The following is a 13,018-nucleotide window of genomic DNA, read 5'->3' on the forward strand; positions in this document are numbered from 1 at the left end:
GTGTCCATGTGTTCTCATTGTTCAGCTTCCACTTATGAGTGAGAACATGTGGTGTTTGGTTTTCTATCCTTGTGATAGTTTGCTGAGAATGATGGTTTCCAGCTTCATCCATGTCCCTGCAAAGGACATGAACTCATCCTTTTTTATGGCTGCATAGTATTCCATGGTGTATATGTGCCACATTTTCTTTATCCAGTCTATCATTCATGGACATTTGGGTTGGTTCCAAGTCTTTGCTATTGTGAATAGTGCTGCAATAAACCTATGTGTGCATGTGTCTTTATAGTAGAATGATTTATAGTCCTTTGGGTATATACCCAGTAATGGGATTGCTGGGTCAAAAGGTATTTCTGGTTCTAGATCCTTGAGGAATCGCCACACTGTCTTCCATAATGGTTGAACTAATTTACACTCCCACCAACAGTGTAAAGGTGTTCCTATTTCTCCACATCCTCTCCAGCATCTGTTGTTTCCTCTTTAATGATTACCTTTCTAACTGGCATGAGATGGTATCTCATTGTGGTTTTGGCTTGCACTTCTCTGATGACCAGTGATGATGAGCTTTCTTCTTCATGTTTGTTGGCCACATAAATGTCTTCTTTTGAGAAGTGTCTTTTCATATCCTTTGCCCACTTTTTGATGGGGTTTTTTTTTCTTGTAAATTTGTTTAAGTTCTTTGTAGATTCTGGATATTAGCCCTTTGTCAGATGGATAGATTGCAAAATTTTTCTCCCATTCTGTAGGCTGCCTGCTCATTCTGATGACAGTTTCTTTTGCTGTGCAGAAGCTCTTTCATTTAATTAGATGCCATTTGTCAATTCTGGCTTTTGTTGCCATTGCTTTTGGTTTTTTAGTCATGAAGTCTTTGCCCATGCCTACGTCCTGAATGGCATTGCCTAGGTTTTCTTCTACGGTTTTTATGGTTTTAGGTCTTAGTCTTTAATCCATCTTGAGTTAATTTTTGTGTAAGACTTGTGTTTTAACAAGATCCCTGGGTGATTCGCATGTGCATTAAAGTTTGAAATGCACTGGTCTAAAGCATTAACTTTCCTATTCTAAGTAGCTGAAGTTCAGGCATCATATCAGACACTTCAATTCCCCCAAATGACACTATGGGACATTCTTTCCTCTTATTCAGTCAGGCTCTAGTTTAGTACTAGGCTCTCTTATTATTGAGCCTGTAACCACCTACAACCAGAAGAACATTATTAAGATTTAAAAACAAAGGCTGGTAAATATTTGTTTTAATCTTGTTTATCTAATAATTGAAATTAATGTTTGGATTAATTTGCATCTATTTTTGTTTTCTTTTTTTTTTTGAGACGGTGTCTCACTCTGTTGCCCAGGCTGGAGTGCAGTGGCATGATCTTGGCTCACTGCAAGCTCTGCCTCCCGGGTTCACAGCATTCTCCTGCCTCAGCCTCCCGAGTAGCTGGGACTACAGGCGCCCGCCACCACGCCCGGCTAATTTTTTTTTTTTTTTTTTTTGTATTTTTAGTAGAGATGGGGTTTCACCATGTTAGCCAGGATGGTCTCGATCTCCTGACCTAGTAATCCACCTGCCTCAGCCTCCCAAAGTGCTGGGATTACAGGCGTGAGCCACCACGCCCGGCCTGTTTTCTTTTTTAAAAAGTGTTTTTATCTCTTTTAAATGTACATGTCTCCTTAATTACACAGTAGATTCCTTGATGTCCACCGCTGGTTTTACATTTGGGTACTGGTGCTACAGGTGCATTAAGAGCTCACTAAATGTTGAATGGCAGTCTTTAATACTTCTCACCAACAAGACAAAATGGATCCCAATGCTTTGGCAGTATATCACAAGGGCTTCAGACTCACAGAAATCTGAGAGGAACTCCTTTTCAACCACTTAAGGTATGACCATGATCAAGTTATTTAACTTCTCTTAAGGCTCAGTTTACACATCTGTAAAATGGGGATAACAGAGTCTGTCCTCGGGAAGAAAGTGTTAATGGTAAAAGGGCATTTAAATACTTAGTACTGTCTAATTACGTAGGCCTCAACAAAACTATTATTATTTATTATTGCTAACTCTAAGCTAGATCTCGTTAGCTCTACAGAGAGCTAAAACCTATTGAATGTATCTTTTTCTAAAATCCTTCTATTCTTTTTCCCATTTTCTACCTCCTCCTATAATTCTAAAACTCCTTTCTTTTACAGTTCTCTTTTTATTCATCCTGCATTTCTAAATTTCTAATAAACTTAAAAAATGTTTTATACAAATTTAGGATTTGAGAGTAAAGTATCTCAAATGCCATGATACATAGGGACATCTTATATTTATACTCCATCAGATATCTGAAAGCATTTGCCTAGTTTCTGGGGAAAAAATGCTTAAGGAGTTATTTTCAATAAAATACATTTTAATTCTATGTTCCTGCCTCTCAGTCTCCAGTTATGGTAGGTGAATGGGTTTTGATAAAGTACTTGTTACTGTTATTAGGGTTAGCTGTCAGTTTAACCTCTTACTCATTTACCGTTTCTCTCCTTATCTGTAAAAAACATCAGTCAGTTGACAGATGCCCTCTAAAGTTTCTCATAGTTTTGAACAACTATGATTCTGAGTAAAAGGTAGACAGTTATTAGATACTTAATTCAAGATAGCAGTGCTATATTATATTCAAAAGATAATAAAAATATAAAATCAGTAAGGTTAATCAATTATCCACAGTCAACTATCATTGCTTTGGGTCCAGTTGAGAAGGTCTGTTTTTTTAGGCAACATATAATTACTTTACTCAGTTTAAGGGAAATCTTTAAATGTTAACTCTTTGAAACACAGAAATAGTTACATATAAACAAAAGTGCTCCCCACCTCCCATAAAAAAAATCAAAAGTCAAAATAAATAAGAGCCTCTCAGATAAACATTACTCAGTATTATGTGATAGTGAGAAAATAATCCTTCTCATGGAAATGATTTCAACTACAGTCACTTACATAGATGCCTTTTTTCTCCTCTAATCTACAGGTTTTCTGAACTATAGTTTTAGCTGATATCTAAATCATTCTTATATTTTTCAAAGCAGCTTAAGTTCATAACTATTTGTTAAAATATAGTAAGTCTTCTGAGACTATTAGAGACAAAAATGTAATTAAAAAATTTTTAAACATTTTAAATGATAAGATATAGCTAGACAATGTAGAGTAGGATACGTTTTAAAAAAACTATTAGTAGACAAAGGCTTAAATAAGTTATAAATTAGGAAGTTGAGGTTACCATTGTTCTGAAAGCAGATTTTTAGTTTTTTGGAAGAAGGGGCAGAGAAACAAAGGAGAACTTTATATAATTGCTTAATTGCTTTATTATTAAAGCAATTTACTATTAAACTTTTGTTTTAAGAACATATTCTCTATATTGTAAAATAGGACTATAATCTCCCAGGGCAATATAATAATAACAATAATAATAAAAAACCACACAGCAAAGCAGCAATAATTCAATATGTATTCTACGGTTAGGAGAAAAGGGATATTGCCTTTTGTCCTAACACTACTATATCTCTCCACCCTCTACACTCCTGCTAAATTGGCCTTCTTCCTGTTCCTCCAAACTTTGTCCTGCTTCAAGGCCTTTACACTGGCTATTCTCTCTATCTGGAGCACTCTTCTTTCCCGTCAGCTTAATTACTCATATGTTTACTGCCTCCAAGGTCAATTTTGGCATTGGGCTGAGAAACAGCCTCAACTTTGGTTTTAGATCATAAACTCCATTCAGTTCAAATAATATTTTCAAGGTAACTGATTTAAAATAATTCAAACCACACTGTGTCATTTAAAAATAAACTCCTTACCTCTTTTTCCTTTCTGTCTATGGCATCTCGTTCAGCCTGCAATTGTACTTCTAGGGACAATTCTGGTTTAGCTTCTACAGCTCCAAAGTGTTTTCGGTCCTCCACCTTCAAATATATAAAAATTTTCTCAAAATTTGATAAATTAAATCCTGATTATCCATTTTTTTTTGTTTTTGTTTGCTTTTTTTTTTTTTTCTGAGAAGCAGCAATCCTGTTTCTCCAATTAGAAGTAGCAAGTCTACTTCTAATTAGTGAATAATAAAAAAGTTGGCCGGGCACGATGGCTCACGCCTGTAATTCCAGCACTTTGGGAGGCTGAGGTAGGTGGATCACCTGAGGCTGGGAGTTTGAGACCAGCCTGATCAACATGGAGAAACCCTGTCTCTACTAAAAATACAAAAATCAGCTGGGTGTGGTGGCTCATGCCTGTAATCCCAGCTCCTTCAGAGGCTGAGGCAGAAGAATCGCTTGAACTCGGGAGGTGGAGGTTGTGGTAAGCCTAGGTCGCACCATTGCACTCCAGCCTGGGCAAGAAGAGTGAAACTACGTCTCCAAAAAACAAAACAAAACAAAACAAAACAACAACAACAAAAAACTCTTCCCTTCTCAGGACTAAGACATGCAAGCAACATTTGGAAATAAGAACAAACAGAAATGGTTACGATGTCAACAGAGACATAAACATATTATGTAATAATACCTACAAGAAGTTGACAATTTAAGAGTATTCTTCATTAAAACACTTAATAAAGTTAGCCCAAATAAAATGCCACACCTTTTGAAAAGTATCTGCACTCACAAGTAGCGCCTGCTCCAGTTCTCTTACTCTGAACTCCAGTTTCTCTATTTCTTCATTCCTTTCTTGTATATCCCTTTGAAGCTGCTCTTTAGAGAGCAAAAGCTCACTGCATTTGTCTGTTTTTTCTTTCAGATGATTTGCTAACTGTTCAACCTGAAATATAAGAGGCAAAAAATTTAATTTAAAAAAATTTCAGCAAGCTAGTTAGTATAGGTTGAGTTATCCCTCATTTTGGATATCTACAATCCAAAATGCTCCAAAATCTGAAACTTTTTTGTTTGTCTGTTTAAGAAATGGAGTCTCATTATGTTACCCAGGCTGGAATGCAGTGGCTATTTACAGGCACGATCGTCATGCACTACAGCCTCAAACTCCTGGGCTCAAGCAATTCTCCTGCATCAGCCTCCTGAGTAGCTGGGACTACAGATACACACCAACAAGCCCAGGTCAAAATCTGAAACTTTTTGAGCACTGACATCATGCTCAAAGGAAATGCTCATTGGAGCATTTCACATTTCAAATTAGGATGCTGAATAGGTAAGTATAATGCAAATATTACAAAATTCAAAATATCTGAAATCTGAAACACTTCTCTCAAGCATTTTAAAGAATACTCAATGCATATAAAACATATCTTCATTTCAAAAATTTTTTTCTAAAAAGTATTTTTAAATGTTATACTAATTTAACTTTGTATAAAGATAGCAACTGTTGTCTCCAACAAAGGTGACATTTTACAAGTTGAAAAAATTAAGCAACACTAGTAGACCACAAATAATATTGCTTTCACGTAATCCTTTAAAAAATCTTTCTCTTAAGGCTAAGACTTTCTTCACCTAGGAAGAGGGGAAAAAATGCATTTTTCATAAGGCTGAATTATCTAATGGCACAAGTACACTAAATCCTAATAAAGATGACAAATTTGCAGGTACTGATTTACTCTTGTATGAGATAAAATGACCTAAATAAATCTTTTATGGACTATATTTTGAAAACAGTCATTGGGAAAACTTTTTCAACCTATACATTCCATCAGCCCAGGAAAGAGATAAGGGTGAAGGGGTGTGAGAGGGATCTGTGCACCTTGAATGTTTCCCTAAATGTCTCTAGTCTTGGTTTCTCCTTTAACCAAAATAATGATGTGTGTGCCAAGACCTATTCCCTAGGAATGATATGGAGATCCCTTCAAGTGAATGGTTCTGTGACAGGAAGGATTAGTAATACTGTATGGAAAGTGAGGAAGGAAAGCTTACTTTAAAAAAAGCGACATGTGATGGTAAGAAATAAAGTAATTCTACCTTTTCAGTGAAATATTCTGAGGAAATTATCTAAAAAATGACAGTTATTTCTCAGAACATTAAAAGAATGCAAGCTTAACTATAATTTCAGGTTCAAGGATGATAGCAATAAAGCCACTGATACGTGCAGTCAGTTTTAAAGAGAAAAAGAAAAAAAAAAGGGAAAAAAAAGCTGCTGAGGAGAAACTTTAATAATAATAAGTTGACTAAGATTTGGAGTAAGGTTAAGAAAAAAGGCAACAATATAGGTACAATAAAATGGTGCAACAGTTAGAAAAAAAAATCAAACATGCACATCTTTGTTAGTTTCTTAAAGTTTCATGAGCGAGGCAGGCCAACCTTTTCAAATAAAAGAAAACTACATAATAGGAAATGACAGCCTAGGTTCTAGAGCTTAAATATTCTTTGAAGTACAACAAATGACTACTTTTTAAAAGCCAAAAATATGTTTGTCAGAAATGGGGCAATAACTAGAAACTGTGGATAACTTTTTTCTTTTTTTTTTTTTTTGAGACGGAGTCTTGCTCTGTCGCCCAGGCTGGAGTGCAGTGGCGCGATCTCAGCTCCTTGCAAGCTCTGCCTCCCGAGTTCATGCCATTCTCCTGTCTCAGCCTCCCGAGTAGCTGGGACTACAGGTGCCCACCACCACGCCTGGCTAATTTTTTTTTTTGTATTTTTAGTAGAGATGGGGTTTCACCGTGTTAGCCGGGATGGTCTCGATCGCCTGACCTCGTGATCTGCCCGACCTCGTGATCTGCCCACCTCGGCCTCCCAAAGTGCTGGGATTACAGGCTTGAGCCACCACGCCCGGCCCTGGAGACTGATACACTTTTGTACTACTCTAGTATACAACATTTTATTATAAGGAGTTTATTGGCACTCTGCACTTCTTTGGCTTTAAGAGAAATGAAATCCACTAAACTGTTTAGAAATTACATTCGAAATAAAAATTGTTTCAGAAATAATACTAGTTAAAGTGTTCACTATGTGCCAGGTCAACACTCCTATGATGTGGGTGCTATTACAATTTCTATTTTAGAAATGTATTAACAGAGATTTGAGAGGTTAACTGATTTAGTTATTGTCATTACCTAGTAAACGGCAGAGCCATGATACAAACTGGGATTGCCTTACCCTAAGCACAATGTCTTTATCACCATGACAAGCCATCTTTAGGTATTCATACAGTGAATCGTCTCTCATTTATGTAGCATTCACTTGGTAAATGTGGAGTTTTGACTATGTTTCTATGAGGAAAATGGGCAGTTGGGGTGAAAAAAGGAGAAGCAGGGAGACTGGTTAAGAGGCTACCACAGTGATCCAGGCAAACAAGTGACAACCGGGATTTAGGAAGATGAACAAAAGTGCAAAGAACAGAAAGATGTAGTGCAGTCTGACCCATCAGTGGGCTGGAAGTAGGGGTTGAGAAAAACAGGAGAATCAAGGCTGATTCTAGTTCTCAGCAATGGGGCAGGTTAGAAGGTACAGAATTTACTGAGATGAAGAAGGAAAATGTTTTACGCTTGTCTTTCTCTGGTAGTGGCTAATCAGGAATCAAGACCTCTCTTTTGGACATGTTAATTTTGAGACATCTAAGCGGAGACAGAGTGGGCACTGGATATCCAATTCTGGAACTTAACAGAAACGTCACAGATGGAAATACAAATGTGGAGTCATTTATATATGACTGCCTGGGAAGAGGCTATAAATAGGAAATAAAAAGGGGCCCAAGAGTAAGTTTTGGGGCACTCCATCATTTATGCTGGGTAGGAAAAGGAGAAACAAAGACTAGAGGAGAGAGACCAGTGGAGTAGGTGTGTCACAGAAACAAGAGAAGGAAGTATTTCTGGGAGAAGGCTGCAATAAATGCCTCTGAATGGTTGAGTAGGATGGAGACAGAGTTGGATATTAGCCATAGCCATGAGGCTCTGGGTCACCTTCACAAGAACAATTTAAATGGAGTAGAAGGTATAACCCTACTGAGAAACAAGGGTTGGATACTTCACTGGAGTGGACTAATAAGAGAATAGGATGGGAAAATAAAGAGTGAACACAGATAACTCTCTTGATCACTTTTGTTAGGAATGGGAATAAAGAAATAAACAGAGTTTATTTCATTGGGAAATACTAGAAGACATATGCAGATGGAAATGATTCCAAATTTCAATACCAACAATTTTTAGGGTTAATTACCTTCTCATGCTTAAGTAATATTAAGTTTTCTGATTTTGAAGATTTACATACAAAGGAAAGAATCCACTTTTAAGTTTTAAATGATATGCATCTTATTTACACTTGATACAAATTACTGTAAGTTGGGCAATATCAGTGAAGTTCTTACCTCTCTAGTTTGATGTTCACTGATAGGCTGGAATCGAGGAACAACCTTAAGTTGCTGTTCTAGCTTCTGTATTTCCTGTTGGAATACATCTCTCTCATGTTCTCTGTCAATGGCTTGCTCCTAAAGTTTAATGATAATAATGATAGTAGCTGAAGAAACAGTATTTAGTGAAGCTATTATTTCTTACTTCTCCTTTAGAGATATGTTAGTTTTGTTTGAAGACAAAGGACTGATGATCATGGAACATCCCAAACCACAAATGTTTTAAAAGATAACATCTTATTTTTTATACGCCATATAGCCTATTTGGCCTCCTCAACAAAAATTCAAGTATTAATATTAAAATATTATTTGAAGTACATTTCTTTTTTTATTCAAGTAATATTAAATATAGGATGAAAAAATATTTACCTTAAAATGAATTTACTTTTCTGGAACAAAGGAGGAATTCCACATTAGTTTAGCCATTAAACAAAATACATAAAACAAATTGTTTGGTAAATCAATTTCTTGAATCCTAATCTAGGTTTTATGTCTAAAGTTATAAAATGAGTAAGAATCTGATTCTCTCATCTATGAAGAGAATATCAGGCTTAAGTGAAATCTCAAAGGAAAAAAAATGTGACATTAGAGATTTAACATCTTTTTGGAAGAGAGTAATGGCAGCATGACCACTGTTCCAGGCCCATTTCCAACGGCCACACTGTTCTATGTGTATCTTTTACAGGTGAAGCAGTGGTGGCCCATTATCTCTTTGCCTATCTTAGTCTGTGGTTAAATAAAAAACTAGAATAAGCTTCTGATCTGAATTTGGAAAGGTAAACTAGTGGGGCTTATTCATAATTTTTATTATGTATAATTCAATACATAATAAAATGTACTGATTTTAATTCTGAGTGCTGCACAATAAAAATTATTGGAATCTTAAATTGGAATAGTACTTTTTGATCGATTAGTAGAATCGACACCTAATAAAACACTGAAAAACTAATTCAACAGTCTTTTCATAATTTAAAATTCATAGCCTAGTATACTAGCAAAGAACATTCCACTGAGAAAAATCAATATTCAACTTGAGAATACTTACATCTAAAAATTTTCTCATTTTTTCTAACTGCTTTTCCAATGCTTGGTTTTGCTGTCTTAAATCCATTAGTTCAGCATTTTTTTCTTGCTCCAGCTCTATAAACCTACTGACTTGTTCTTCCACATCTATTTCTAGAGCTTTCACTTGTTTTTGAAGGTCATCACGTACTTTTTCAGCTTGACATTGTACTTCTAGTTTTTCCTTCATTAATTTTTCTGTCTCCTGTAGTAATTCTGTTTATTAATACAAAATATACTGAATTAAATCACAATTAATGATGTTATGATAATGAAATCCCTGATAACTATGTCCAAATTTTACGTTCATGAAATAAAAGGCTGAGAATTATTTTAAATACACATGAAAGTAAATATTCTCTTATGAAAATATCAAAATTATATTAAAATATTTCTATATAAGTAAACAAGCAATTATTAATAAAATTATACAGAATTATTAACAAAAAATATGCCCTGTCACTAAAAATAATATTTTTGTGAAAACAACATAGCAAATGACCAAAAAAAATCTATTTTTACTATTGGGCAAAGAACAAAGTCCAATTAAATTCAAGCACAGAAAAGAACTCACCATTTTCTTTACCTCAGGCAAAAAGCAATTCATTCCAAACCCATAAAGTCAATTTTATTTGCATACACAATAAACATGAAGACCAAACACTGTAAATCTTTAACCAAGGCAAGTCTAAGAGTCACAGAAATATAAATACAGCTATAATTGAAATTTCCTGTTAGTCTTACTCCTTATTAGATCCATATTCCTGAGTTGCTTTTGCATGGTCACATGTATGAATCAAGGGAAAACTGACATGTATGAGAGGCAGTGTGGTGTAGTGCTTAAGAACAGACCGTAGGCTCAACCTAGCTCAGCAACTTATCTCCCATGTGACAATTATGATGATGTCCTTTAGTTTCCTTATATGTAAACTGAGAATAATATTATTACTGATCTCTTAGAGTTATTTTGGCATTAAATGAGTTAATATATGTAAAGAAGAGTGTCTGAGGTATGGTAAGCACTATGTGTTAGCTATTAATATTATTAATATAACAAAGTGTATATAGTAAAAATAAAACAATCTTCTAATGAAGAAAATGGAAAGAACATATCCCTAGGGTCTTTAAACTAACTAGTATGCCAACATTGTACTCAGGACTAGGAATCTCTAGAAAACAGCTTTCCTTTTAAAACAACATTAGATGTTAATATAAAAATAAATCAACCAGAGAGCCTCTTATTAAATTTCACTGATCCTTTTGCTACCATCATCTTACATACCTCCTGATTTAGAAGGAGCATTTTAAAAACTCATAGATTGAAAGAATTTAATATATTTGTTAAATGGTTTCTTAAAAAACTTAAAATGGCTGGGTATGGTGGCTTATGCCTGTAATCCCAGCACTCTGGGAGGCAGAGGTGGGTGGATCACCTGAGGCCAGGAGATTGAGACCAGCCTGGCCAACATGGTGAAACCCCATCTCTACTAAAAGTACAAAAAATTAGCCAGGCATGGTGGCTCTCGCCTGTAGTCTCAGTTACTCAGGAGGCTGAGGTGGAAGAATCGCTTGAACCCAGGAGGCGGAGGTTGCAGTGAGCCGAGATCACACCACTGCACTCTAGCCTGGGTGACTGAGCAAGACTCCATCTCAAAAAACAAACAAACAAACAAACAAAAATCAAAATGGTTTTAAGCTCTATGCAAAAATAGACATCATAAGATGATGGTCAGTATGAATCTCAGATGTTAATTTCAAATGAAAATTTGTACTTTTATTGTAAGAAAAGTTTATTTGTTGTTGTTAAAGAGAAAAACTGTAAGTATGGAACAACAGCAACACTGCAAAACTAGAGATGTTAGTTGGCTGAAAATCCAGAGGTCACCCACATTTTGGAGTTTAAAGTCTACCACCCAAACATTGGCCATGCAATGGTATACACACACCTGCTCCTGGTGCTGCATCGACTGCAGCATCTACTAGTCCTAGGAAAATAAAGAAAAACAGAAAAAAAAGACACAACAAAAGTATAATTTATATGTCTTCTACTTCCTAAAATGGGATAATGCACATGCACACACACGTATCAAAAGCAAGAGTTGAAGACACTGATTATCACTGGTAACATTTTGAGAAGTTCCAGTATTTCTTGAATATTTTGCACACATGACATATACTTGCCACATTAAAAATCTCAAACTAAATCTGTTTAATTAATTTGAGCAGCTGGAAGAAACTTAACTATATTACAAAAATGTATGCTGTATTTCTAAACTGATAAAATGAAATCAGTGAAACTGCACATTTAAAAATCCAACTGCATGTGTAATACAAAAGTGAGAAGACATGATAAACAGGATTTAAAGTTCCATCGTTACAAAGACTGACATTTACTGTTAAACAAACTTTCACTTTAAAATATTACTTAATTTCTTATTTAATGAAAAATGAAAGGTTACTTAAACATTTAAGTATTATTTGAATTCCTACTACATTAAACTAGATGTCAGCCTACCAGCCACTGACCTTTTTAAATTTACTCTGCTTGCAACTCAAAAAACCCCTCCACCTGCTCATTACTAGTGCCAGATCAGTGCTTTTAGATATTTAATCCAAGTATACATTTTTGCTGCCTCTCTGCTATTAGAACTAAACCTTACACAATTTTTAAAATATCCTGCCTCATTATTTGCAGCTTTCTCTTGAAGCAGAAGTTTGAGGATAAATGAAGAACTATCTTTTCCTGTTAACATCTGCCTAAGGAAAAAGAAAAAAAAAAACCTGATTCCACATGATTAGCTAATAAGACATTTATCTATAAGGTAGATTTTCTTATAATTTTTCAAATCTCTCTATAAAATATATGAATAACGGCACTGAAAGAGGAAAAAAGCCTCCTTAAGCCTTTGAAGAATACAAATAAAATCAGAGGACTGTTTCATACAAATTCTGAAAATACATACGTTGTTCAACTGGGCCTGCCTCTGCTTTCATAGCTTCCTTTTGTCTGGACAGTAGTTCTCTTTCTTCTTGGATCTGCTGTTGCTCTGCCTCCAATTCTTGTAATCTGTTACTTGCACATAACAACTCCTGCTCAAGACGATCTATTATATCAGTTTTTTCCTGAATTTGCCTTTCAAAAAGAGTTTTTTCATCTGCATAGCCATCAATGACACCTATAATACAAAATTAACAGAAAATAGAACTATTATTCATTTCAAATTCAACCACTAGGTTTTAATATAAACAACAAAAGGTATACTATACTGTTAGCAAAACTTTCCATCATTCCAACCTATTAAAAGTCTTGAATGAATTTGCTGCTCATCACAGCAACTATCAACCTTTAATAGGGTATGGTCAATGCAGACATTTCCTTGTTTGCCATTGTGCATAAACATGAAATTTCTCTGAATTTTCTAATACTTTGCTATACCAAAGTACCACATTATATAGGTGTAAGTCACTTTATTAAACAGATATAAACAGTAAGTTTCTGAAAAGCTTAATACAAATTAGATACTTGTGAACTGAATCACATTTTGAAAATTAGAAGGTTGGTATTTTAAGTAATTTTAGAAGGCCAACACCCATAACAGCAGAGGAGAATTAAAAAGAGCATAGGGCTTTAGGGATTCAAAGCCTGGAATCACTATTTAATGG

The 13,018-nt window shown here is 35.0% G+C and overlaps 1 protein-coding gene across 8 annotated transcripts in view; it reads right to left on the bottom strand.

The window, feature by feature from the left end:
* The window catches only part of AKAP9 (A-kinase anchoring protein 9), a 166,704-nt gene that overhangs the window by 34,278 nt on the left and 119,408 nt on the right, over positions 1-13,018 (bottom strand). For 7 of the 8 annotated variants that reach the window (XM_054559493.2, XM_054559490.2, XM_054559492.2 and 4 more), the window contains 5 exons: positions 12,319-12,531; positions 9,339-9,571; positions 8,252-8,371; positions 4,589-4,765; positions 3,814-3,918 (listed from right to left, as the gene is read on the bottom strand). In XM_054559493.2, coding sequence (XP_054415468.1) covers positions 3,814-3,918; positions 4,589-4,765; positions 8,252-8,371; positions 9,339-9,571; positions 12,319-12,531 — 848 coding nt within the window. The remainder of the gene's footprint in view (positions 1-3,813; positions 3,919-4,588; positions 4,766-8,251; positions 8,372-9,338; positions 9,572-12,318; positions 12,532-13,018) is intronic. The other variant, XM_024249491.3, reaches the window with a different exon arrangement.

This window comes from Pongo abelii, chromosome 6 (assembly GCF_028885655.2).
Source record: "Pongo abelii isolate AG06213 chromosome 6, NHGRI_mPonAbe1-v2.0_pri, whole genome shotgun sequence".
NCBI lineage: Eukaryota > Metazoa > Chordata > Mammalia > Primates > Hominidae > Pongo > Pongo abelii.